The 26,861-nt window shown below is 47.1% G+C and overlaps 1 protein-coding gene across 12 annotated transcripts in view; it reads right to left on the bottom strand.

The window, feature by feature from the left end:
- Positions 1–26,861, bottom strand: part of TCAF1 (TRPM8 channel associated factor 1) — a 147,057-nt gene that overhangs the window by 9,109 nt on the left and 111,087 nt on the right. For 4 of the 12 annotated variants that reach the window (XM_085005184.1, XM_085005187.1, XM_021078926.2 and 1 more), the window contains exons 2-6: positions 16,790–17,423; positions 3,015–4,009; positions 2,629–2,726; positions 1,291–1,504; positions 796–1,035 (exon numbers count right to left, since the gene is read on the bottom strand). In XM_085005184.1, the coding sequence (XP_084861310.1) occupies positions 796–1,035; positions 1,291–1,504; positions 2,629–2,726; positions 3,015–4,009; positions 16,790–17,409 (2,167 nt within the window). In that variant the 5' untranslated portion in view covers positions 17,410–17,423. Of the gene's footprint in view, positions 1–795; positions 1,036–1,290; positions 1,505–2,628; positions 2,727–3,014; positions 4,010–16,789; positions 17,451–23,347; positions 23,440–25,694; positions 25,828–26,861 lie in introns of those variants that run through there. The other 8 variants (XM_085005186.1, XM_021078924.2, XM_005657717.4 and 5 more) reach the window with 4 other exon arrangements.

The following is a 26,861-nucleotide window of genomic DNA, read 5'->3' as shown; positions in this document are numbered from 1 at the left end:
TAGCAGATTACATACATATATACATATATAGTTTTGGCTGCTGTGTAGAGACCAGAGTTTGAACTGGAGTTGCAACAGTGAAAGCGCTGACTCCTAACCACTAGACCACCAGGGAACTCCCTAAAACTTGAATATTTTAACATAACCATGTATATATGGTGCTGGGGCCTGCTTTTTATGCATCACATAGTCTCATCACATGTCTTTATACCATGAAACTCTCACTTTAAACGTCTTCCTTAATGTCCACTGAAGGCACACACAAGACATGACTTAACTGTTCCATGACTGTTGGACACTTGGGTAGTTCCCAATTTTTTGTTGGGATAAAAGGCGGAGCTTATTTTTCCAAGCATTCTTCTCCCTTTCCATTAAAATAGCAAGGATTGCATCGCAGAGGTCTTGCTAGAAAAACATTTTTTTTTTCGTCTTTTGTCTTTTTAGGGCCGCACCCACAGCGTATGGAGGTTCCCAGGCTAGGGGTTTAATGGGAGCTGCAGCCGCCGGCCTACACCACAGCCACAGCCACACCAGACCCGAGCCGCGTCTGTGACCTACACCACAGCTCACGGCAACACCGGATCTTTAACCCCCTGAGCGAGGCCCGGGGGGGATCGAACCTGCAACCTCCTCTTTGGCATCGTTTCTATTGGGCCAAGACGGAGAACTCCAAAAAACATTTGTATCCTGCTGGCTGCCTACCACGTGGCCGTGGCGAGGAAGGAGGACCGTCAGGCGGCAGATGCACAAAGGCTCCCCCCCCACCCCACCCCCGGCCCCTCCCCGGGCACCCACCAACTGAGATCTGCACGTCGGCGACGATCCTCTGAGGCAGCCGCAGGGGAAAGGGCTCAGCTCCCAGCCGGGCCACGGCCTGCATCACTTCGTCCCAGAGGCGGAGCAGAGGCTCAGGGTTCTCCAGGGCGCGAAGGCTGGCGGCTGGCACGGTCAGGATGATGTTGTCTGTAGCCAGCTCTCCCCAGGGACCTGGGTTCTCCTGGACCCGCCTCTTCCACTCCTCCTGGGATGTCTCTCCTAGAGGGACCACAGGACTTGAAACTCACTTTCCCAAATCCCGTACGTTAACACGCGCAACTTGAACCCCTGCAGGAGAACATCCAGGCCTTGAGCAACCCCCCGGCCCCCCCATCCTTCTGTGAAATCCCCATGGATGTGATGTGGTTTGGTCTTTATCTCCTTGGCCCCAAAGCTGAGTCTAAGGAAGCGTATTCCCTCCCTCCAGTCCCAGCTCTCTTGCCCCTCGGGGTTCGCTCCAGGGCATCCACTCACCCAGCTTGTAGTAGGGAGCGTGCACAGCCCCCTTAACCGTGACGGGCACAGTGCCCAGCTTGCTGCTCTGAGGCACGATGATGTAGAGAAGCCCCCCCCAGAGGCAGGTGATGGACTTGGTGGGCTTGTCCAGGCAGCAGCGGTTAATCACGAGGGGGCCTCGGAACAGCTTGCTGGCCCGGGTCAGGTCGTCGGTGTGGCAGCCGATCTGAACCTGGAACAGAGAGATTCCTCCAGAGAGTCACCCCCGGACAGAAGGGGAGAGCATCCACGGTGGGGGGACAGGAAGGGTCATGGGGCCACGACCCACACAAACCCAGGTGTCCCACCACTTACAAGCCATGCGTGCCAAACCGATGAAATTGTTATGGTCCCTGAGGGTTGTATGCACCAGATCATGTGATGTCCTCTCAGGGGGGTGGGGGGCACACAGCTGCACAAAGGTCGTGCTGAGACCCTGATGTGAGGGGCACCCGGTGTGACCCAGAGGCTAATTATGAGGATGGCAACTCTCGCACAGAGTCTCCCGGTGTCTCCGTAACACAGGATCCTAGGCTGCCTATTGCCTAGTGGGGATGCTGGCTCTGGGAAGGGGCAGAGGAGAGCCTGCCTTTTGCTGACCAGAGGGAAGGCCCGGTGGGAGGCAGGGGGACCGCCCGACGCAGTGGAGGACTGATGCGACGCCTCCTGTCCTCCGAGGCCCCCACACCTGGGCTGACAGAGTGGTCCCTGTCCTCAGCAGAGTCCTGTGATTGTTTTCCCGGGTTGATGCTAAACAAGCACCAGGATAGATCCAGGCAGGGAAGAGCGCCTCAGCATCACGGGGATGCACAAGGGGGACCGCGCAGCACGGCAGCTCCATCTCGGGAGTACGTGAAAGGGACAGAGCCAAAGCGGACTGGGCAACTGAGGAACAACGTGGGGTGGGTCCCAGCGAAGCAGCCGGCGTCAGGAGGACCTCGTGTTCCCAGGTGAGATGTACAGGGGACAGAAGGTGAACTTAGGATTTAAAGGACGCTGCTGGGTGCTGGAGCACCGTCCCTTTGGTAGCTTTCTTTTCCCCACCTGATGATGTAACTTAAAAGCACAAGACTTGAGGTAGAAGTGGCTTCAGTTTGCGTCTTGGGCTCTGAAATCTACTGGATCCACACATTTCAATCAATCAGTTAGCTGTTCTGCACTTTAGCTGCCTGACCCTTAAAATGGGGGTAAAAGTACACGCCCCGTATTACCAAAAGGGTTGGTAGGAGGAGCAAATAAGATGCTAACTATGATAGCAGGAGCATCTGGCTCTCGTGCTTGGCATCCGTGTTATGTGGTGATGCGGGCATGTCTTACCTTTAGGTCAGCAGAGGCAGCCGCTTCAGGCAGCGAGACCTCTATAATTTGCCTTCCAGGTATGTAGAGCCCGGTACTCATCCAGCAATACCTGGTGCCTGCCAAAAGCAAGAGCGAAATAGATGCCATCCTCCCTCCATGAGTCCATCCCCACCCAGCTTCCAGGGTCCCTTCATGAGCTCTGCACATCTTTCTGCCTCCACGTGGCCCTGGCTCTGCTCTTCCAAACATTACCTAAGACCCCCAACCCCCGTCTCCTTGAGAGTGCAGGGCACGGGATGGAGACGGCCCCCCGAGGTGATCTGATCTTGAGCTGAGCCACTAAGGCCATCACTCCGCATCCTTCTAAGTTCCCGCCTGCCAGGCTCCCACGGCTCCCCTCTCACCTGGATTGTTGCAGTTGACCTCCACCGTGATGGGAGATTCCGAGGGACGCAGATAGGGGCTGCTGTACATATCTTCAATTTCCGGGACCAAGAGAGAGAGGTCACTTCCGGAGTGGGCCAGCCCAGTGGCCAGGGAGAGCATGGCACCCCTGCAGCAGTCATTGATGACGGGGTTCTCTCGGGTGGCTACCGGCAGCCGGTAGCGACTGAGCAGCTTCCGCAGGAGCCGGTGCACTGACATGTAGGCGGGGACGTCTTCCGCAGGGATCTGCAGGAAAGCTGCACCGTCCGGTCCCAGCTTTGCCAACCAGCCCTTCTCCACGTTCCCTCTCTTCCTGCCCATTATCACCTGGAACTCGGCCAGGGTGGAGCGGAAGTGATAGGTCCTTATCCCCGCCTTCGGGGTACGGAAGGGCCCAGGGTTGAGGCTTTGGCTGGTGATGCTGATGCCAAAGGGGTTGAGGAGGAGGTTTCCCGGGAACCGAGCCAGAGGGGACACTCCCGGGTTCTTGAAGGCCCACCACCAGGCCTGGGCGCCCACGAACAGGCCCCCGCCCTCTGCCACGAACTCCTGCAGCTCCTTGACCCCCACATCACTCACGGGCTCGAAGCAATAGACGCTCGCATCGCTGGTCAGATTGGGCTCAATGCTGGTGTCTATGCCCCCGACCGCGAGCAGCCCGCTCAGAGTCCTCAGTTCCGTCTGCACCACGATCTTGCCTCTGCGGCCCCCGTCCAGCCAGCGGACGGCATTGAGCAGGAAGGGGCCCAGTTTGCCGACAGTGAATAGGACCTTGTGGCCGGTCACCACCACCCGGCCCCGGCCGTAGCGCGCAGCCGCTATGACACAGCCGTGGTAGGAATCGAGCCCCAGGGGAAAGGCTAAAGCGCCGTGCACGAGCAGCTGGGATGGGAAGCAGTCCGAGTTGCTGATGTCCAGCTCGGAGATCCCGTGCAGGAGCTCATCTCTGTCCTCGGAGAGATCGTCCTCGCAACTGCAAACGACACGGGTGTTTATCACAAAGCGCTCAGAAGCACGCCCAGCACGCAGCAAGCGGCAACTGCATTAACACCGTGCGCAGCTCCTCCAAGACAGTGGGGAGAACAAAGTGGGCGTGGGGACCTGTTGCCTGTTGCTTCTGCTCTGCTCGGTCTCGGTGTACAAACCCTCCAAAGGAAACCTCGAAGGAAGTCCTGCTGGGTTTTCCCAAGATGACATCCTAAATGTTCTGGATTTAAGTGTCTGTTTCGGCCTTGTAAGCACTATATAAAGAATTGGGTGAGGGGAGGTCCCCTCGTGGCACAGTGGAAACAAATCCGACTCGTAGCCATGGGGACACGGGTTCGATCCCTGACCTTGCTCAGAGGGTTAAGGATCCAGTGTTGCCGTGAGCTGTGGTGTAGGTGGCAGATGCGGCTCAGATCCCGAGCTGCTGTGACTGTGGTGTAGGCTGGGAGCTTTAGCTCCGATTCGACCCCTGGCCTGGGAACCTCCACATGCCACAAAAGAAGTGAATGGGAAATCATGGTTTCATTTTTATAAGGAGGCTTGTTTCTAAATTTCATGCAGCTAATTTTCTGCAAATAAAGTCAGCAGAGAGCTGAGTTGGTGGCGCTAGTGAAGTATCACTATTATCTTGAAAGGTGGGGCAGGGGAGCTGACCAGACACCACTCTAGTGAGATCTTCCTGTTCCTTGAACCCAAGAATGTTGGTTGTCTAAACTCAGCACTCCACACACTTGTTGCCGGCCCAACAGGCATGATGCATATCCATGCTATAAGGCTCTTCTCATTACCAACACTTCTTGTCTATGAGTAAAAAAAAGTCCAGTAAGACTTCGGGACACCCATAATCCCCAAATGGGGGGTGCAGCTCTGGACACCTGGTGGGATGACAGGGGGTCGGAGGTAGAGTGATCTCTCTAAGCTCGTGGTTCCGGAGCTGGTTATATGACTACTGTTGGGTAAAGCTGTGGCAAATGTATGGTCAGAGGCAGCTGTAAGGAAACACTGAAAAATGGGGGTCAGGTAGATGGCAATATTTGCAGTATCTGGGTTGTATTCTCTGGGGTTGGCAGGACTCTTGACTGATGGGGTTGGCGGGACTCTTGACTGGTAAGTCCTCTTAGCAGGTATGAACCTTTCCTGGAGACAAGGATACACCCCACAAGAAGACTCTCCAGCTCCTTGCAGGCCCCTGTTAAAATCATTCGACTAGCTGTTCTTGCTCTGATTCCAGGTTTACCACACAGCCCTGTGATTGTAACATTGCCTCCCATGATCATCTGCCTAAAGAAAGAAGTCACTGGCCAGGCCAAGCAGAATGTTCTGCAGTTGTGACATTTATAGTTCTCAAGCAACAGCTTAGGGTATCTTTAATTTGCTGATTTTAAAGTAAAAAAAAAAAAAAAAAGTCATGTTTAAATGTTAGTACTTTCTGCATGCAAAATTAAATAGAAAATGTTTTAACTCTTATCATGGTGAGTTCTGTTCATAAATTTCATGTGATTGTTTTATAAATGCAGTCAGTGCAGAGGTGAGCTACACTGGTATCAAGGTTTATACACTAGCCTGTGAGGACGTGATAAGCAATAACATATGTGCAAAGCTGAGACCCAGACATGGTGTCACTAAGCAGGACCCCATCAGCAGGTTGCTAGGTGAGGTCCTGCTGAGCCAGGGGCATCTTCAGAATCCTCTGCCACAGCTTTGGTGCAGGGGGAGATAAATAATTGTTTTATTAAAGAAAATTAGAACTGGATTACTTTTTTTCTCCCTCTCTGTTCTGAAATGAAACCAAAGTTATCAAAACAAGAATAGGAGTTCCTGTCGTGGCGCAGTGGTTAACGAATCCGACTAGGAACCATGAGGTTGCGGGTTCAATCCCTGGCCTTGCTCCGTGGGTTAAGGATCCCGCGTTGCCGTGAGCTGTGGTGTAGGTTGCAGACGCGGCTCGGATCCCACGTTGCTGTGGCTCTGGCGTAGGCCGGTGGCTACAGCTCCGATTCAACCCCTAGCCTGGGAACCTCCATATGCCGCGGGAGCGGCCCAAGAAATAGCAACAACAACAACAACAACAAAAAGACAAAAAAATAAATAAATAAATAAATAAATTAGTCAGCAGGAAAGTAGGAAGAAGAATCTGGAAGAGGGGGAATGAAGAATACGAGTAAAAAAAAAAAAAACAAGAATAAATCCATGACAGCACTGGATTTTTGAGATGGGCAAATTAGCAAACATAGACGAGGAATGTACAGGAAATATGAATCAAGTGGAATCAGAGTGATCAGAAACCCATAGGAACAGAAGAATCTGTAACTGCAAATATGTGAAAGAGAAGATCAAGGAAAAAAAAAAAAAGGAGCAGGAAATATCATTCATCCTGAAACAATACAGTTCTGTAACTAATAATGATCAACCTAAGATTTCACAGCATTTAACATTTAAGTAAACAAGAGGCACCAAATAGTTGATCAAATATTTGATGAAAATTAATAGCACCAAACTAAACAAAGGAAATACCAAGAGCCCCAAGATAACAGTGATAAACGGAGAAGGTTCTAAATAAATACTGTATGTCATGGAGAATTTTGAGATAATATCTCTCTCCAAAAAAGGGGGAACGGGCTGCTATAAAAGTTACTAATTGTAATTAAGATATAATTGCCAAATAGATAATCCCATTTAATATGTGAGCAGAGAATAAGTCTTGACGTAGATGAAGGCTATGAATAAATCAACAGGAAAGTTGAGGAAAGTGACTCCTCCAGACAGCACAGCCCAAGGTCAAAAAGATACACATTATCAGAAAAAAAAAAAAAAAAAAGAATCGAGAAGGAAGGACAGATGAGAAGGCTCATGAAGACCTAGGGGTTCTTAAAAGCAAAGAACAAAGAGAAACAAAGAGGAAATAAGCATACAATTCGATGAACATCTCTTTGTGCTGAAAAACAGATTTGAGTTTTTAGAGTAAAATGACGATCCGAATGCCAAGCAGCATAAAGAAAATGAAGAACATCTGACCAATTTATGGTATATTTACGAACTTCAAAGTACAAAGAAAAGCAAAAAAACAAATTACCTAGAAAGAAACAAGTGACATCAGTGCCCTAAAAACAGAGGCAATCTGAGGGCAATAAGATGCTCTGTGTGATACACAGAGGCAGTAAAACTCTTCATTGGCTTAAGGAATACTGAAACAATGTCCAAGGACTTATGAAATTTACCACTCACTGAAGGTTTCCAGAAAAGTTACAGGAGATTATGCTGTAGGTCCAGAAAAACAAAAAATGAATACAAAGTAGCCACGTGAAGCAGTGGTGGGCAAAAATACAGTCTAATTGATAACTAACACTGAAAAAGTGCTGATAAAGTTCTTGTGACCCCTGAGGTGCTTGGCAAGAAGTCATTTTGAATGAATAGAAGCCTCAGTGTTACAAACAAAGCAAACAAAGAAACAAAGCTAAAGCTAAACCAAACCGGAACCAAAAACCTGGATGATTTCAAAAGAACCTGGGCAGTGAGGCGTGAGCACAGAAAAGTACAAAGATGGGAGAAAAAGAGTTTTTATTTTGAATGGAAAGTGGATTATAAAAACTAGTTAATTCTCAACTCAGACAGGAAAATGTCCCTTTATTTAAAAATTAAAGGCAACCTGGCAAACATGGATATCAGTATGTAATAAAAGGTGGCATTTTATATTACCGGGAAAAGACAGATGTTTCCGTAAATGTTGTTGGGACAGCTGGATCACCATTTGGAATAAGATGAACGGGACCCATTCTTCTCGAAACACACAAGAAAAGATGGCAAATCCATCAGATTTTTAAATTTTAAAAATGAAACCACACAGACACTAGGAGAAACCAAAAGTGGAATCTTGTATAATCTAAGTGCGAGTAAAGGCTTCTAATCATGACCTCAAATCAGATGTGATAATGGAAGCTTTTTAGTACATCTTTTTTTTTTTTTTTTTTTTTGTCTTTTTGTCTTTTCTAGGGTCTTTTTGTTTTTTGGGGGGCTGCACCCATGGCATATGGAGGTTCCCAGGCTAGGGGTCTCATCGGAGCTGTAGCCGTCAGCTTAACGCCAGAGCCACAGCAATGCGGGATCCAAGCCGTGTCTGTGACCTACACCACAGTTCATGGCAACGCTGGATCCTTAACCCACGGAGCAAGGCCAGGGATCGAAACCACAACCTCCTGGTTCCCAATCGGATTTGTTACCCACTACGCCATGACGGGAATTCCAGTACATCTTGAAATTATGTTAGATCCTTTCATTTGCATTTAATTTTAGAACCAACCTGAACTTTGACTGGGACTGCACTGAATCTACATATCATTTGGGGAAAAACTGATACCATAAAAGTATTACGTGTTCTGGCCCATCAACATAGTGTATTTCTTTAGGTTTTAATTTTTCAGTGACCTTTGTGGTTTTTCAAGCATGTAGGTTGCTGGACAAATTTTGTTACATTTATCTGCTAGTACTTCAGGATTTGGGGCCCTGCTTTTTTTTTTTTCAAATTTTATTTATTTATTTATTTATTTGTCTTTTTGCCTTTTCTAGGGCCGCTTCCCGCAGCGTATGGAGGTTCCCAGGCTAGAGGTCCAATCGGAGCTGTAGCCGCAGGCCTATGCCAGAGCCACAGCAAGTAGGGATCCGAGCCACGTCTGCAACCTACACCACAGCTCACAGCAATGCTGGATCCTTAACCCACGGAGCAAGGCCAGGGATTGAACCCGCAACCTCATGGTTCCCAGTCGGATTTGTTAACCACTGCACCACGACGGGAACTCCCTGGGGCCCTGTTTTAACTGATACTGTATTTTCAATCGCCATGGTCAATTTTTGGCTACTAGTATAAAAAAATATTGATTTTTGTAGCTTAACCTCATATCCTGCAATCTTGCTAAATTTATTACAGTAGTTTTTTGTTGCGTTTGGAGAATTTTTTACATAGAAGATCATGTTTTCTGCAAATAAACATAAGCTTGCTTCTTAATTTTTTTTTGTTGTTGTTGTTGTTGTTGTTATTGTTGCTATTTCTTGGGCCGCTCCCGTGGCATATGGAGGTTCCCAGGCTAGGGGTTGAATCGGAGCTGTAGCCACTGGCCTATGCCAGAGCCACAGCAACGCGGGATCCGAGCCGCGTCTGCAACCTACACCACAGCTCACGGCAATGCCGGATCGTTAACCCACTGAGCAAGGGCAGGGACCGAACCCGCAACCTCATGGTTCCTAGTCGGATTCGTTAACCACTGCGCCACGACGGGAACTCCTGCTTCTTAATTTTTAATATCCATGCCTTTTTACTTGCCTTACTGTGCTGGCTAGAACCTCTAGCAAAAGGCTGAATAAAACTTGTGAGAGCAGCTATCCTTCCTTGCCTTGTTCTCAAACTTAAGTATGTTCTTAACTAAGGATTTTCAAAAATGACTCATCATGTTGACTCTCATCACTTTCAATAGAAATAGGTTGTGGAAATTTTCATTGTGACTTGATATTGAATTTCGTCAAAGGTTTTTTGTGTGCGTGTGCATGCATCTACTGAATGATGTGCTTTTTTTCGTTTATCCTGTAATGGTGAATTGATTTGATGCTTGAATGTTAAACCAGCCACGATGCTAGAATTAGCCTTACGTGGTCATGATGTATTATCCTTCTTATATGTCATAGTCTATTCACAATATTTTATTAAGAATTTTTGCATCTATGTTCACAAGAGACATTGCTCTATAGTTTTCTTTTCCTTTTTCTTTCTTTCTTTCTTTTTTTTTTTCTGCTTTTTAGGGCCACGCCTGCAGCATATGGAGGTTCTCAGGCTAGGGGTCTAATTGGAGCTACAGCTGCCAGCCTATGCCACAGCCACAGCAATTTGGGATCTGAGCCGCATATGTGACCTGCACCACAGCTCATGGCAACATCAGATCCTTAACCCACTGAGCAAGGCTGGGGATCGAACCGGCATCCTCATGGATCCTAGTCGGGTTCGTTAACTGCTGCACCACGAAGGGAACTCCTATTCTGTAGTTTTCTTGTCTTGCCGTGTCTTTCTTTGGCTTTAGAACCACAGAAATACTGGTTTAATCAAGGTTCAAAAACTTTTCTTCTCTCTTATTTTCTGAAAGGGTTCATGTAGAGTTAGTTATAAAAAAAAAGATACAAGCCAAACTGCTTGCAGTGACCACCTCTGGGCAGGAGAATCAGTAAGAGGCAGAGGTGGAACAGACAAATCTTTCCCTTTTTGCTTTGTATACTTTGGAACTATTTTCTTTTTTTTCCAGTAAGTATACACTTTGAAGTTAAAGACAGGAAAATGTTCATGAAAAGGAAAAGAGAACTGAATTGTGATTGAGCAATTTCTCCTCTAAAGTGGCACATCTTCCCACTGAATTCACTCCTTAAAAACTTCTAGGATTCCCCTGGTGGCCTAGTGGACTGAGGATCTGGAGTTGTCATTGCTGTGCACGGGTCAGATCCCTGGCAGGGTACTTCTGCTGCAAGTGCGGCCAAAAAAAAAAAAAAAAAAAAAAAGGCTTCCAGTTTATTTTGTGAGAACCAATGAATATGTTTCTACTATACGTGGCTAGGCATGTAGCAGGACGTGCCGAGTTAGGTACAGGTATTATGTCCACCCCATCGTGCTGGACCTGACATCGCAGTTACAGAGCTCTGTCTATCCTAGCAGTCACCTCCTAGGACTTGTGGGTTCTCGTTACAAATAAGCTTACTAATATCTGCGCAGATAGTTCGGTTTTCCAAACTACTTGGGAAGTCATAGCTACGTTTATCTTCAGTAATTTGGCAGTTTTCTTGTCTCATTTTGAGCTCATTTGGAGAAGTCAATTTTCAAAATTCTAAAATCTTCGTAATCTGGCATTTAAAGGGCTCTTTTGTATGTAATATCCCTTGACTATACATATAGTCCTTTTAGGGCCACACCAGTAGGATATGGAGGTTCCCAGGCTAGGAGTCTAATTGGAACTGTTGCTGTGGCCTATGCCACAGCCACAGCAATGCCAGATCCGAGCCACACCTGTGACCTACACCATAGCTCATGGCAATGCCGGATCCTTAACCCACTGAGGGAGGCCAGGGATTGAACCCACAACCTCATGGTTCCTAGTTGGATTTGTTTCCATGGCGCCATGATGGGAACTCCCATATTTTAAAATGAAATGGAGATATCTATATATCTACATGTCTATGGATATATGGCATTGATAATGTCTGTTGCCAATTCAGGTTTCACAGGTGTGTTTTCAAGCCAAGGAATTTGGAGCATGTGGACATTTCAGAGCATGGCCGACACTCTTTTCTCTGCATCTCTGATGATTCTGTGGATATATGGGGATCACCGAAGACTGAAAGCCGGTCTTAATGGAGCAAGAGCCGAAATGGGGACAAGGACCTTCTACTCCAGCATTTTCCATTTACAGGGAGAAAGAGAGCTGAAAGCACACACTAAGGTCAAGGCACGCGGTTGCTGGCAGCAACCCCAGGCTTCCAGATTATTATCAGAGATGTTTCTGGGCTTGTAATTCTCAAATCTTTGGAAATCATTCTCTTGAAATAAGAAATAACGCCTGGGATGTAGCATATACTAAAAAAATCCCGGCTAAATGGATGGACGAACAAACAAACGGAGAACTAGAACTCTAACAGAAGCCTGAGATTTGAGTCAAAATGAGACAAGGGCCTTTCTAATCCAAAAGAGAGCAAGTAAACTATTGTGGTTGATTCTCCCAAAACTTCCCTCAGATTGGTTATCTAATGATGTGTCTAATCTGCATCAAATCCCTTTATTGGTAAAGCCAATTCAGTGTTCAGTCCCTGTTTTGTTAAATGTATAAAGACAGTAAAATGTGGCACTCAATCATGATGATGCCACCTCAGTTTGGAGAAGGAAGTAGGAAGAAGTAGCAGTTAAAATAAAATAAAAATGAAAATGAAAAAAAAATGTCAATACCTTAGGCAACTGAAACACACATGGCTTGGGGCTGAGAGCATAATGACGGCTGCCAGGTAATTTCAGTGCTTGGGAATGATATTCATGACTTCATAAGCTTGCATACCATAGCATGGAGGCTGATGTCAGAATAATTAAAGTGTTTTAGATACTTTGAGCATGTCTCTTTCTTTATTTCTTTTTTTTTTTAGTCTTTTTAGGGCCGCACCCATGGCATATGGAGGTGCCCAGACTACGGGTCAAATCGGAGCCGTATCCACCAGCCTACACTAGAGCCACAGCAATGCCAGATCCCATCCATGTCTTCGACCTACACCCCAGCTCAGGACAACGCCAGATCCTTAACCCACTGAGTGAGGCCAAGGATCAAACTCAAACCCGCAGCCTCATGGTTCCTAGTCAGGTTCATTAACCACTGAGCCACCATGGGAACTCCTGGGCATGTTTTTTAATTCATTTAATGCTCACACCCACCCTTAAAGGTAGTCACTGTTAATCCTGTTTTAGAGATAAGCCTGACCTATGGCTCAAGGTTTTAGAGCAATTCCAGGCAGTTTGGGAATTTACTAATATCTGCTTCCACTAAAATCTGTGCCATTCCCGGTATATAAGACATTGCTTACTAGAATCCTGAGTGTTGCACTGAGGCTGTGAGGAGTTTATGACAGTGGATCCCATGTTTGCTCAAGTGAAATGCTTAAGAGAAAGGTGGGGCTAATTCTGTATATCAAGTACCCCAGCCACTGCCCTCAGAACTGGAGGCCCTCAGAGATCTCCGAGGATAATCTGATGGGAGGAGCAGAAATTGCTGGAGGCACTGGGTGGAGGAGGCACTGGGTGTCAGTGCTGTGCTTGGTCACTGGATCAAGACCCTGTGGGGGTTCGAGCTCTAAGTGTAGATCATGACCTTGACTAAGCAGAGCAGCAGGGCCAAGACGGGGAGGCTAATGTCTCACAGGCACACCTGAAGCTGCAGGTATTCGCACCAGGCTAAAACTGCATCATTTTATTAGAGTTTCATTTTTTCTGTCATTTCCGTAGTGATTTCTTCTGGTAAAAATGTGATTCATTCTGATAAGACCTGCAGACAGTTTACTCCTAGAAGGCTGAGAGGACCCCAAGATCTCATCTGGAATTGAATTTAGTAAGAAATGTGGAAGTAACAGGTTAAAGCGACCTTAAGTCACATTCGCATGTTCAAATGCACGGTTAAAAATAAATGACACTTGGGCAGAGTAACTCAATCCACAGGGGCTTTCAATGGGAACCTCACTCGGCCTGCGATGGAAATAAACTTCCTTCTTGAATTCTAACAGAAGCATGCTGGTGCCTAGCACGGACTAATATTTCTAAAATGCTTTGAAGATATTTAATACAGTATTACACAATTACTACAAGTGAAGAAAGATCCATATCCTCAACAACAAGCAGATGATTAAATAAATAAGGTATACGCACTGGCATTCACAGAAAATGAATCAAAGATAATTTTAAAGATTAATTAGAATGAAAAATGTTTATGAGCAGAATTCAAAATGCCATGTATACTAAGATGACAAGGGCATAAAATTATACATGGATGAGGAATATAATGTGCAACGATGAAAAGAGTTGTAAATAGGGATTATTTTTTTTTTTTTTTTGTCTTTTTAGGGCCACAACCACAGCATATGGAAGTTCCCAGACTAGGGGTCCAATCGAAGCTGTAGCTGCTGGCCTACACCACAGTCACGGCGACTATAAGTTACATGCAGATTTTCAACTGTGTAGAGGGGTGCTCCATCCCCAAATTGTTTAAGGGTCAGCTGTATTGGCAACACCATGTACGTGAGTGTGTGTGTGAGTGTATTCAGAAATATTAGAAAGGAGAGTGAAAGTGACATATATGGAGAGTAAGAATTAAAAAATTTTTTCTGTTTATTTAATAAAAAGCATTTTTGTGTTATAAAGATGTGGACGATTTTTTTTTTTTTTTTTGCTTTTCAGGGCCACATCCACAGCATATGAAAGTTCCCAGGCTAGGGATCAAAACAGAGCTAGAGCTGCTGGCCTATACCACAGCCACAGCAACGTGGGATCCGAGCCGTGTCTGCAACCTACCCCATAGCTCACGGCAACACCAGATCCTTAACCCACTAAGCAAGGCCAGGGTTCAAACCTGTGTCCTCATGGATACTAGCTGGATTCGTTTCCGCTGCGCCACGATGGAAATCCCCAAAGTGGATGATTTTTTTTTTTGGCCTTTTCTAGGGCCACTCCCATGGCATATGGAGGTTCCCAGGCTGGGAGTCTAATCGGAGCTGTAGCCACCGGCCTACACCACAGCCACAGCAATGCGGGATCCAATCCGCGTCTGCAACCTACACCACAGCTCACAGCAATGCCAGATCCTTAACTCACTGACTGAGGCCAGGGATCGAACCTGCAACCTGATGGTTCCTAGTCAGATTCGTTAACCACTGAACCATGACGGGAACTCCTAAAGTGGATGACTTTTAATGTGACTTTTGAACTGCATATGAAGCAAGGTAATGAAATACACACTTTATTAAAAAATTGGACAGAAAGTTTGGAAAATTAAAGTTTATGACTGAAAATCATCTTATTGTCCCACAATCAAGAGACCTACCTGTTATGGATATTTGGGGCTTTTTTCTTATGCAGTATTTTCTACACATAGCCATATTTTTGAACAAAACTGGGAACACACTGAACATCAATTAGTATCCTACTTTATCCCATTTATAGGACTCCCAAAGATTCTTCTCATGCCCTTAAATACTCTTGGCAACAATTTTTAATGGTTAATTAGTAATCCACTGTATAATGTTCTATAATTTATTTGCCCATCTACTCTTCCCAATGACAAATAATGCTGAATTGCCATTTATATACATGAATCTGACTATATTTCGGATTGTTTACTTTTTAAAGTCCTATTAAAAAAATATATTTTCAAAGGTTGAGGTTTCTTTAACATCAAGTCAAATTCACTCAATTTTGATACACAATTAATTAATTTGGATAAGTGTATACCCTTTGGTAACCACTACTACATCAGACGCGAGAAAGATGGCTTGATGTGGACTTTCCAGCACTGTTTTGATTTTTTGGACTCCATGATTATATTACTTAGTAGAAGGAAGGAAATAAAGAAGGGAAGAGCAAAGGAGAGGGAGGGAGGGAGATACTGGGTGCTTGAGAACTAATCTTAATAAAACTGTAGGTTGAGCAGGAGAGGTTTGCCTTTTTTCTTTTTCCTCTACCCATCTCAACCTATGCACATTTCTTAATGTAGATATGCTAAGAAATGTATACATTAGCAACACGCATAGATACACATATTCCCTTGCACCTGTGCCTTCTCTTGACTTCGTCTCAGCCAATTAGCTTAGGAAAATCACTGCTGCCATCTTCAATTCACCCACAAGTCAAAAAAGGACCCACACAGCACAGGAGTGATGCTATGACATGCGTACCTGTGTAAGCACAGTGTCAAGAGTTGTGATGCTGCCTTACTTAGTGAATAACCAAGGCTAATAACCCACAATCTGCACAAGAGATGCTATGTACCTCCCTTATTAAGTCTGAATTTTCCTCCCCCGTTAGCCTTCAAGTTGATTTCATACGTGGGCGTACACACACGCGCGCACACGCACACACACACACAAAGACCTAACCAAAAGGAAAAAAGCAAATTCAGATTCAGTGGTGATGAGAGATGATATAGGCCTAGCCAAAGAAAAAAGAGGTATGATTTTGATGGAGAACAATCTTTTAAGGAAATTAAGGGGAATTAAACTGTCAAGAAATACATTATGCCCGAGTTTTACTTTCCTGTTCCTTAGGCTGGAGATCACCGGGAAGCTGAATTTGGATCAATCTCATCACCACTGTGCCCCTGAACAACTCTGTCCTCTTCGCACCCGTAAGAATGGAGCTGCGGGATGTTCCAGGGATTCCATGCCAGGGTCAGCCCACAGCTCATCCCCCAAATCACCATACTAACGCTGGTGCGCCCTCCTTACCCAATCCTACCTTACTCTGCTCCCCTCGGTCAGAACTACCCATGGGCCTTGCTCCAAGGATGCTGAGTGTTTTCATGTACAATATAGCGCACAGCCTGGTGTACGACTTTTCCTATTTCTGGAACGAGTCCAGCTTCTCGTCTGTCTCTTCATCCCCCTAATCATCCAGCCAGCAAATGTCTACTGGTGACCTGCTCCATGCTCAGCACTGTAGGGGTGCTGGAGCACATGAACAGAACAGGCTGGACAGCACCCTAAAAGAACTTTCCAGGTAGCCTGTCTCTGCACCCATCACCTGCACCCTTCTCTATCACCAGGTCTTTGGCCCCCACAGATAAAAATCATCTCCTAACGCCAAGGTGTAAGATTTATTAGCACACACAACTTGTGCTACCTTTCTGCGAATTCCACTTCTCAATCCTCTAGTTCTTACTTCCAGCCTAATCCCATCTGGCTGGACAGTTCATAACCTTTCCCACAGCGCCCTAAACTTTGTCTTAGGAGGCCTCTCTTGCCCGTTTTTCTTTTCCTTACATTTCAGGGTACAGAATGGTCCCGAAGATGTTTCTCCCCTCAAAGATGAAATAATCTGGTCTAAGGAAGCAGCCACAACAGGGATCCCCACCCCTCCTGTGCCCCAACGTGTTTTCAAACTCTGGTTCATTTACAGCGGATCCATGTTTGAGGGTCAAAGTCTCTCAATTTGAAGACAAGAACCATTTACCTGCGTTGTGACCTGGGGCCCATCTCCCACTGGATCCCACGTACTCACCTCACTAAGACCGGGATCTTGGGCATCTTCTTAGAGACTTTAAAGAAACTCGTGTCCCCTTTGTTGTCGGTGAAGTACACGCCGGCCACGCTGGTCACGAGGTTCCCAGGGAAGGTGAAGAGAACCCTCTCATCATCGCCCTGGTTGGCCCAGTCCCAGGCTTGGCCTCCGACCAGCAAGCCTCCTCCACGCTTCATGAACGTGACCAACTTTTCCGTCATGGTCTCGTTGTAGGCATCAATGCAGTAAACCCCCAGGGACTCTTTCACTTCCGGCTCGACCTTTGCCTCCACGCCCGCGCCCTCGAGGATTTTGGCCAGAGGTGCCAGGGAGGGGTGTACACCGACGGGGGCGCCAGGGGAAGAGCAAAGCCAGCCCACGGCATTGAGGAGAAAGGACGTGAGCTGGGCTTCCACCAGGTAGTCCTCGTGCGACACCACCACCAGGCGGCCTCGGCCGTAGGAGGAGCCGGCGATGAGGACCTGGCCCATGTCATTCACCATCACCGGGAAGGAGGCCTCGCCGATGAGGAGCAGTTCACAGGGGATGGCGTCTTCGGGGACGTCCCAGCTTGTCACTCCGTTCATCAGGGCCTCAAAGGCGGCAGAGGGAGTCGCCATGGCTGGACCGGCTTCTGCAGAGAGGACAGCAAAGACTCAGCCTGGCGAAGAGCAGACAAACAAACAAAGCAAGCAGTTCGCGCCTCCAGTAGCTGGGCAATTCCTCCCATCACCAGATGACACTGTGAACTGACGCACGCGCTCTCCACGTGGGGCAGTGTCTCCAATCGGGGAGACCCCATGGTGCCCTGTCTGCTGACACTCTTACGGTCAAACAGAACGAGCTCAACACTTTTGCATCACGGAAGGAAACAGAGAGACGTGAAGAATGACAGTAGAATTGTGTCCTCGTGGACACATAGTTAAGTACGAACTCCCAGTACTTGCAAATGTGACTGTATTTGCAAAGAGCGTCTTTGCCCATGTCAAGTGGAGAATGGTCATACTGGATTTGAATGGGCCCTAAGCGAATGACGGGCGTCCTCATACGACCAGGATATCTGACCGCAGACACAGATACCAAGGGGGAGCGATACACAGGCTATGAGAACGTGGAGGCAGAGGTTTGAATGAGGCCCCTACAAAGCTTGCTGGCAAACACCAGAAGCGGGGAGAGGGGCATGGAACAGACTTGCCAGAACTTTCAGAAACAACCAAACTTGCCAACACGTGGATGTCAAACTTCTAAGCCTCCAGAACTGCTAGGGAACTGACATTTCTGTTGTTTTAAGCCACCCAGTCTGTGGTGCTTGGTTGGGCAAGCACTGGAAACCAACACCATGGCGTGGCACACTGCCTCCCCACCCCCACTCCACCCCGCTTGGCCCTCACAATGATTGTGCTAATCCCAGCGTGGGGCTGGGATTTCAGTCGGAAAAGTCTGGGTCCTCGGGAAGGGTTCTCTGGTCACAGTCACCAGCTGGGTACGAAGAAAGCAGACAGCCTCTGTGGTCTGAGTCTAGGTCCCAGAAGCAGAAGGTAACACGTTATGAACTTCAGACCAATTCTCATTCGCACCAGGACACAGCAAAGAAAGGTGTGCATGTCTCTGGATGCGTAGTCACAAAAACCTGCCAGAGGCCAGCTCCGGGGGCCAGGGAGTGTGTACACTTTTTCCCAATCGGAGATGGACGGCGTCGGCAAATGTACAACACAGAGACAGCCTCTTTGTCCCTTCTTTCAGGGCGCTGGACTGCTCAAATTTTATTGGCAACAGTGGTTGATGATGTAGACAGTTTTTCACTACAGATTACATCACAGTGTTAAAAGTACATTGGTCAACTATTACATGGTATAGCAGATATGCATCCTGTTTTAAGATCTTTATCTTAACTTAGTGGGTACAATTTAGGGGCAATTAGGTACAATACATCGTGTGGAAAGGAGGAGACAGTACAAATCATCCCATGGCCAGCCAGTCTTTACAATTTGAAGAGGTCACAGACACAAGAATTTGGCATTCACAAATCTTGTTTTTAGACTGGTGCATATCTTTAAAGCGTTATGGCAGGGAGACAGTGTAAGAAAATATAAACCAACTTAACTAAACTAGCTATCACTTAAAAGCTTCTAAAATCAAGGACAAAACTCACAGCTAGGTTTTTTGGATAATACATGTCTAACTTTTATGAACCTCATTAAAATCCTAACTCTAAAGTTTACTATATAACTAGTTAGTAGATAAACACTATGTTTTAACTAAGTTGGATTTAAACAGGGGAAAGTCCTTCAGGATGAAATTCTTATTATATTATTATTGCAATTTTGTTAAATCACAAATCGCCACAGGAAAGTAAGAATGGAAAATAAAAATATTTGGAGTTTTGAACCAAATAATCAGGAAAGACTGAGGAAAACTGAATAACAAATAAAACAGCAGGAAAGACTAGGTCACCCGAGAAACAATCCATGTTCTCCAGCGAAAACATGGAAATTGTTTTCCCAGGAAAGCCCCAATTCTTCCCCATCAGCATCAAAGTGAGAGCTGTGTACCTGAGGCCTGCCCTCGGCTTGTACCGTATAGGCAGGCTTTTTATCCTGACCAGAGGCTCACCTTCGGTAATCACCGTTCAGGTGAGCTTTCATCCTGACCAGAAGCCCACCTTCGGCTTGTACCGTTCAGGTGAGCTCCCTTCCTTGGTTAGGAGCCTGTCTTTAGGTTTTTCTGCTATCAGGCAAGGTTCTTTTTTTGAGTCCCTGCATTTTTTCGACTCCCCGCAGTCAGCCTACACCATATCCACGGTAACGCCAGATCTGAGTAGTGTCTGCAACCTGCACCACAGCTCACAGCCGGGCATCCTCATGGATCCTAGTCAGGTTCGTTACCACTGAGTCATAACAGGAACTCCCAGAGTCCATGTTAAGTACCAAAAACATATAAGCCTGTTATTAGGATTTTATATACACAAACCTATGGGGGCCACATTTCAACAAGCTATGTTGACTGCATAGGAAAGGAAGGGGTGCCCAGTGCTCTTTCTCTTTATAAAAGTCTGCATTCTTTGAATTGTTGCGTGCATTACTATTACAATTAAAAATAGCACAGGTAAGAGTTCCTGTCCTGGTGCAGCGGAAATGAATCCGACTAGAAACCATGAGATCGTGGGTTCAAATTCTTGGCCTCGCTCAGTGGGTTAAGGATCTGGCGTTGCCGTGAGCTGTGGTGTAGGTCACAGACGCGGCTCAGATCTGATGTTGTCGTGGCTGTGGTGTAGGCTGGCAGCTGTAGCTCCAATTGGACTCTTAGCCTGGGAACCTCCGTATGCCACTGGTGCGGCCCTAAAAAGCAAAAAAGCAGAAAAAAAAAAAAATAGCACAGGTAGTATAAATTCAAGCAAGGAAACACATTAAATGATTGAGCATATAAATGATTAGATTCATCAACTGATTCTATCTCACTTACCCTAAAAAGACTTCCTTCTTTGTGCGCATTTGCCCAATAAATCTGATTTCCTCCTCCTCTTCCTGTTCCCTCTTGAACCAGCTAGCAGTGACTCTGACACTGGAGTTTTGAACCAAATGCTAACTCTTTGTGCCTAAATTCCTGTCTGCCCTCCGAGCTTGGGGAGCTCAGAGAGACATAGCCTGAGGGGGAAGCTTTTATTTCTCCCCTTAGATTCTTCATTCTTGGTTCTCCTTCCATGGATCCCACTTTCTTTCCCCCAGGTCCACTAACTCATGGAACCCAAAGCACTTCTAAAGCAGAAGGCATCCCAGGCACAAGCTGTAACTCAGGGACAGTGCTTTACAAATCCCCCTACCTCGTCCACAAAGAGGCCCCAGGATTCCCTTTAAGAGAGGTATTTGGAAGGGAAGGTGGGTGGGCAGCCTGCCTTGAATATCGTACCACATCCTGCACTGCAGTTTGCTTTCAAATCCCCAAAGTAGCGTAATAGCAGAGGTCAGAGGACACTGTTTACATCTGGATTCTCCACAGAGGCATGACTGGTCTAAGGGCAAACCTGGGGCCACTTCTTCAGCATAGAGCTACCCGGGCCTTGAACAAGAATTCCTATCACAGACATCCAGTTCTATGGGTCTGCTCTTTCATGCCATGTTTTTCCATGAACCCCTTGTTTCTTTGTCCTTACATGTCCAATATCTTTCCCAGGGTCCATCATCTTCTGCTAACAGTAGCCAGAACTGGGGTGGCTTCAACCCTTTTGCCTTCTGTCTTAGATATTACCCGCTCAGTCTTACTTGATTTTCATTTTATTTACGTATTTTTTTTTTTTGTCTTTTTGTCTTTTCTTGGGCTGTTCTCACGGCATATGGAGGTTCCCAGGCTAGGGGTCCAATCGGAGCTGTAGCCACTGACCTACGCCAGAGCCACAGCAATGTGGGATCCGAGCCGCGTCTGCAGCCTACACCACAGCTCACGGCAACGCCGGATGGTTAACCCACTGAGCAAGGGCAGGGACTGAACCCGCAACCTCATGGTTCCTAGTCAGATTCGTTAACCACTGCGCCATGACGGGAACTCCTTGATTTTCATTTTAAAATGCTTTAAGTTGTACATTTAAAAGAATATGTCCGTTTGTAGACTACAGATGTAGTAACAGTAAAACAATGACACAATTAAACAAACTTCTACATAAACCAATCACCCAGCTTAAAAAACCGACCGTGAGGTGTGGTGTAGATCACAGACTCAGCTGGGATCTGGCCCGGCTGTGGCTCTGGCGTAGGCCAGCAGCTGTAGCTCCGATTAGCCCCCTAGCCTGGGAACTTCCATATGCTGCAGGTGCAGCTCTAAAAAGACAAAAAAAAAAAAAAAAAAAAAAAAAAACCCAAAAACAAAACCAAAAAAAAGACCATTACTATTATCTTTGAAGGCCCAATTGTGGCCCTCCAGAATCAATTCCTCCCTCCATTCCCCCCAAAGTAGGCTCCATTTAAAACTTTTGCTTTTTCTATTCCCCTATTTCAAATTTTTTTTTTTTTTGTCTTTTGTCTTTTTTTAGGGCCACACCCGCAGCATATGGAGGTTCCCAGGCTAGGGGTCTAATCGGAGCTGTAGCTGCTGGCCCACACCACAGCAATGCCAGATCCTTAACCCACTGAGTGGGGCCAGGGATCGAACCCGAAACCTCATGTTTCCTAGTTGGATTCATTTCCACTGCACTGTGACAGGAACTCCTCCCCTATTTCTTTCTTTTTTTTTTTTTTTTTTTTTTTTTGTCTTTTTAGGGCCACACCCACGGCACATGGAGGTTCCCAGGCTAGGGGTCCAATTGGCGATGTGGTTGCCAGCCCAAGCCAAAGCCACAGCCACAGCAACCCGAGCCACGTCTGCGACCTACACCACAGCTCAAGGCAACATCGGATCCTTAACCCACTGAGCAAGGCCAAGGATCAAACCCACAACCTCATTGTTCCTCGTCGGGTTCCTTAACCACTGCGCCACGATGGGAACTCCTCCCATTTCAATTTTAATGCACCCCCTTCTCAACTCCTAATTCCCCTGGGGCTGTCTTTTCCTTACTCATATTTGCTCACTTCTCTCACTAGGTAATTCTCAGAAAAACAGCATAGCGGAGGAGGACAAGTGGGGCGGGGTGGGGGGTGGGGTGAAATCTGAGTTAAAAAAATAATGAAAGAATAAAATCCAGGCGTTGCGCCTTACAAACTGTTGATCAGCCTGCTTCAGCAGGGTGTCCCATCAGATGGATAACGTGGGAGCGGGCTGTCCTGTTAAGGGGCTGCTGTGGACTCTTGCTCCTTTGCTCTCCAGTTCCTCACCTGGCTAGACTTTCCTCTCCAGGCCCAGAGCCCGTCTGCAAAGAGCATGTCGGTGACGTCAGAGGAGTGGAGCCGGAGCTGGGTGTGTGTGGGGGGGGAGGGGGGGGAAGCAGCAGGGGGAGGGGAGACAGCAGAAAAGCTTGCGTTGGCAGGGAATTCTCTAGGCCTGCTGGCACGGAGGTCTGGGTGGGTTGAGGGTACACGGCTCGCTGGGCCTTCTTAGACACACCTACGCACATGCACAAACACACACATCCCCCAGTTTCCAGGCGGCCGATGCGAGGGGGCGAGATCCCGGTCTCTGAGATGGCGTTTGCAAATATCAAAGGGCAGTAGGGCAGAAGTGATGCTCTGTCACCAGCGCGACCCTGAGCAAGCCCTGCCGCCTCCCTGGACGACAGCAGTTTATCCCATCAAGCCGCGGATTGCATGCAGATTCTCTAGGCTAAGCCAGTGCATACAAAGCAAGCAAACAAACATCAGATGTCAGAACCCAAAGAGGAGGAGCAATGCGGCAGGAGGGATGCAGAGCTGAGAACAGAGAACAATCACCCGCAGGAAGGCGGGCACAACAGGGAGGGATTCTGTACCCTGTTTGGGCACCCGCAGCCTCGCCGCGCGCGCCCAGGCCCGCAGGTCCTCCCTCGCCCACCTCGCGCCCCTTCGGCCTCCGGCACCGCCCTCCCCCTGCCCGAGCTCAGTCCACGGCCCTCGCCTCCCGGTCTGGCCTGCGGGGCATTCGGAGAGGGCCACTCACCAGGTCGCCCCACAACTTCTACGGGGGCCGCTTGAGGAAGCAGAGCTGCGTGCAGAGGGGGACGCTCGGTCCCGCGGGCAACGGGAGTCCCTGCAAGGCAGGCCAGCGGGGAGGAGGCGGAGCGGGAGGAGGGGAGGGGCTCCCGGCCTGTCCCCTCCTCCCCACTTCCTCCTGGGCGGGACCACGAGCCTAGGGGCGGAGCTTGGCAGGGGACAGGGCTTCTTTGTGTCGCGGGCCCTGTTGGCTGGGCATTGCGATGGCCCCCCATCCTGGCAGTGGGGACGGCGGTCTTATTAAAGACATAAACTTCTCTATTTCATTAGTAAAGGAAAGGGCTGAACAAACCATGGGACACAGTCTACGGAATATTATTCAATTCTTATTTAGCGCTTACATGTCCATTTCCTTGGAGGAATGTACCTGACATAATGCCTAGGGGAAAATAAAGTGCTGAATATGCTTTCATTTTGATAATAAAAAACTGCCCTACATGTAACTGTATTATGGCGAGGGAAGGGATAGATACACTTCTACCCACTAATACAGTTTAATCTGAGAAAGAGAGGAGGGCAACTTTTTATATGAACTATGCATAATTTGCATATGTGCTACTTTTGTAAATTACAAATAATATATTATTTCAACACACAAAAAGTGGCTAAAATTTATTCTTCTGTGAACAGTTTAAATCTTTTCTGAAATCCTTCCTGATAACCAGTGGACAGGTGCTCCGCCATTCCATGACCTGCAAGTTCCTACTTTGTGTGGTGACTTCATCTGGCGCTACAGGAGTATAATGCAGTATGACGGTTAGGAATTCAGACTGTCACCAGAGCGCAGGGATTCAGGTTTGCTTGTTTGTTTGTTTTTGCCATTTCTTGGGCCGATCCCGCGGCATATGCAGGTTCCCAGGCTAGGGGTTGGATCCGAGCTGTAGCTGCCAGCCTACGCCAGAGCCACAGCAATGCAGGATCCGAGACGCGTCTGCGACCTACACCACAGCTCACGGCAACACCAGGTCCTTAACCCACTGAGCAAGGCCAGGGATCGAACCCGCAACCTCATGGTTCTTAGTCGGATTCATCAACCACTGAGCCACCACAGGAACTCCTGGATTCAGGTCTTAATGCTACACTTAACAGGCTGAGTGACTTTGTGCACGTTACTTAGTTCTTCTGTGCCTCAGTTTCATGACCTATAAAATGAGGTTGATAAATTTAGCATCTATGTTACAGATTGATTGTGAGGCTTAAATATGGTGAGTGAATACTTGTAAAGTTCTTAGATCAACGACCGGCATACATAAGACTGCATGAGTGTTTGTTAAATAAAATAAATATTCAAGTCAAAGGAAGATTTAATGAATGTTTTAGGAAAATGCGTACCTTTTAATCCTGACTAGGATGTTGATCCAAATCCATGTCTTATTTCCTTTCCCCTTCTCCCTTCAATTCCCTTTCCAAAAACTGAATCACATGAACCATGTTCAATAGGAGCATGTGGGTAGCTGAACTCACTGGCAGGGTTTACACAGCGGAAAGGCCAGGAGGAGAAATTAAGAGAACCTGAATTCAGGAGTGATGGCTAGGAGATCCTCTGTCTTTCCAGAGGTCAAGGTTCTCAGCTAAAGAGGGCAGGCTGGCTAAGCTTCTTTTCCGTCTTAAATGCCAAGACGAGCAGCACCAAGGTAAAACTATTGAATTTCACGAAAACTATTAAAATTCAAAACAAAAAATGCATACACTGATACGTAAAAATAAATAATAGAAGGACAAAAAGATACACGGGAAGGATACAACTTAACTTACCTCTGAGGCTGGTGGCCTGGGACTTGGGAAAAAAAGGTTTCAAATGTCAGATTTTTGTTTTAAAAAGGAAAAGAGACACACACAGAGGGAGAAAGAGTGACGCTGGAAGAGAAAGGGAGCTGAAGGAAAGGTGATAAAATATCAGAATCTGATAAATATTATATTATTTTCTGTACTTATCTGTAGCTTCAAAAGCTTTTACGATGAAAAATGTTCAGAGAGGGCAGGAATGCATTAGATTTTCGCTGACTGCCTTCCCGGAGGTGAATACAGAACCAGAGTGGTAGAAAAAAAAGCAGAGCCAGAAACAGACATGGAGAAACCATAGGGAATCCTCTTTAAAAGACATCTGCTTCCTTAGGCCCAAGGGGGTCTCAGGCCAAAAACCCGATCACTTTCGCAGCCTCTCTGCGCCCCCTCCTCCGCGCTCCCCCCTGACCCCGACTGCGACCCTCCCTCTTCCAGCCGAGCCACGGGGAACTCTGTTGGCGCTCCGGGGCCTGCTCTGATTCCAGAAACCATCTTTGGACAAGACTCACCCGCTGTCCAGCAATGTCCACGCCAGCTACTTCAGGAAGAAGGGACTCCTCTAGAGAGGGCGGAGGAGGAGAGAAGGTACACAGCCTGGGAGGGGAAAATTAGGGAAGTGGTGATGGAGGCTGCGGTGGAGGTGGGCAGCCGTGAAGGTAGGGGGAAGGAGAAGGGGGTTGTCCCCGAAGCTGATTGGTGGACTCGGGTTTGGGGGCGGAGCCTGGCCGACTGCCCCCAAACCGCAGAGGCCCCGCTTTGTGTCAGTTTCTGCCCAAGATGCCGCCCCAAAGAAATGGAGACCCCAGCCCCCGCGCGGTGCAGTGTGTCGAAAAAGAAACGCATGAGCCCCTTTCCCAACAAGCGAGTTGGTTGATAAATAATGATAGATCTTATATAAAATAATACACTTATTTCCAAGGATGGGTAAAATCTGTACATATGTGCTAGGAGTTTGGCTGTATTTATATTTTCATTTTGGGGGGCACGCCCACAGCATATGGAAATTCCTGGGCCAGGGATTGAACCGCGCTGCAGCAGCGACCCTAGCTGTTGTAGGGCACTGCCGGATCCTTAACTCGTTGCACCGCAGGAGATATCCTGTATTTATATTTTTAATAAATATTTAGTGAAATGGAGAGTTTGCAGTTTTGTACAAATAAATTTTAAAATGTTTTATATACTTATATAAACACAAGTTTTATGGAAGACATATAACACACTATAAGACTCGGTCAATAAAGACAGTAAGGAGATTAATTGTATTTTTTCTTTCTTCACACACCTCACTTCAACAGCAATATATATTACTCTGTGATTAAAAATAGATTCGTTTAGTCAGGTAATAAAATATCCTCAAACAGTTGGTAACAACCCCTCTAGAAATATCTCTATAAACATGATTTCGCCCTGTGTGTGCGTTTCTTGAATTTTGTTCCAGCTCCTGAGCGGGAGCCACTTTGAGCCAGGTCCCGGCTTCATGCCTGGCCAGGTCCTGTCTTGACTCTCAGGCGTCTGCTCATCTGTCTAGCTTGGTGAGCTCAGCATTAGAACCTGAAGGCAAAAGCACTTGCTCCTTTTTGTGGCCTGCGCCAAAGGCCCGCCAGAGCTGTGTGACCCGCTGAACAGTGTCCTGTGTCCTCGCACCTTGGCCCCTATTCCCTGGTGCCCAAGGAGAA

Source organism: Sus scrofa, chromosome 18, assembly GCF_054392235.1.
Source record: "Sus scrofa isolate SSC_HxYL_T2T_F1_AM1 chromosome 18, Sscrofa_HxYL_maternal_Yorkshire_Landrace_v2.0, whole genome shotgun sequence".
Taxonomy (NCBI): Eukaryota; Metazoa; Chordata; class Mammalia; order Artiodactyla; family Suidae; genus Sus; species Sus scrofa.
Note: the sequence above shows the minus strand (reverse complement) of the source record. Positions and strands in the feature narration are given on the sequence as shown.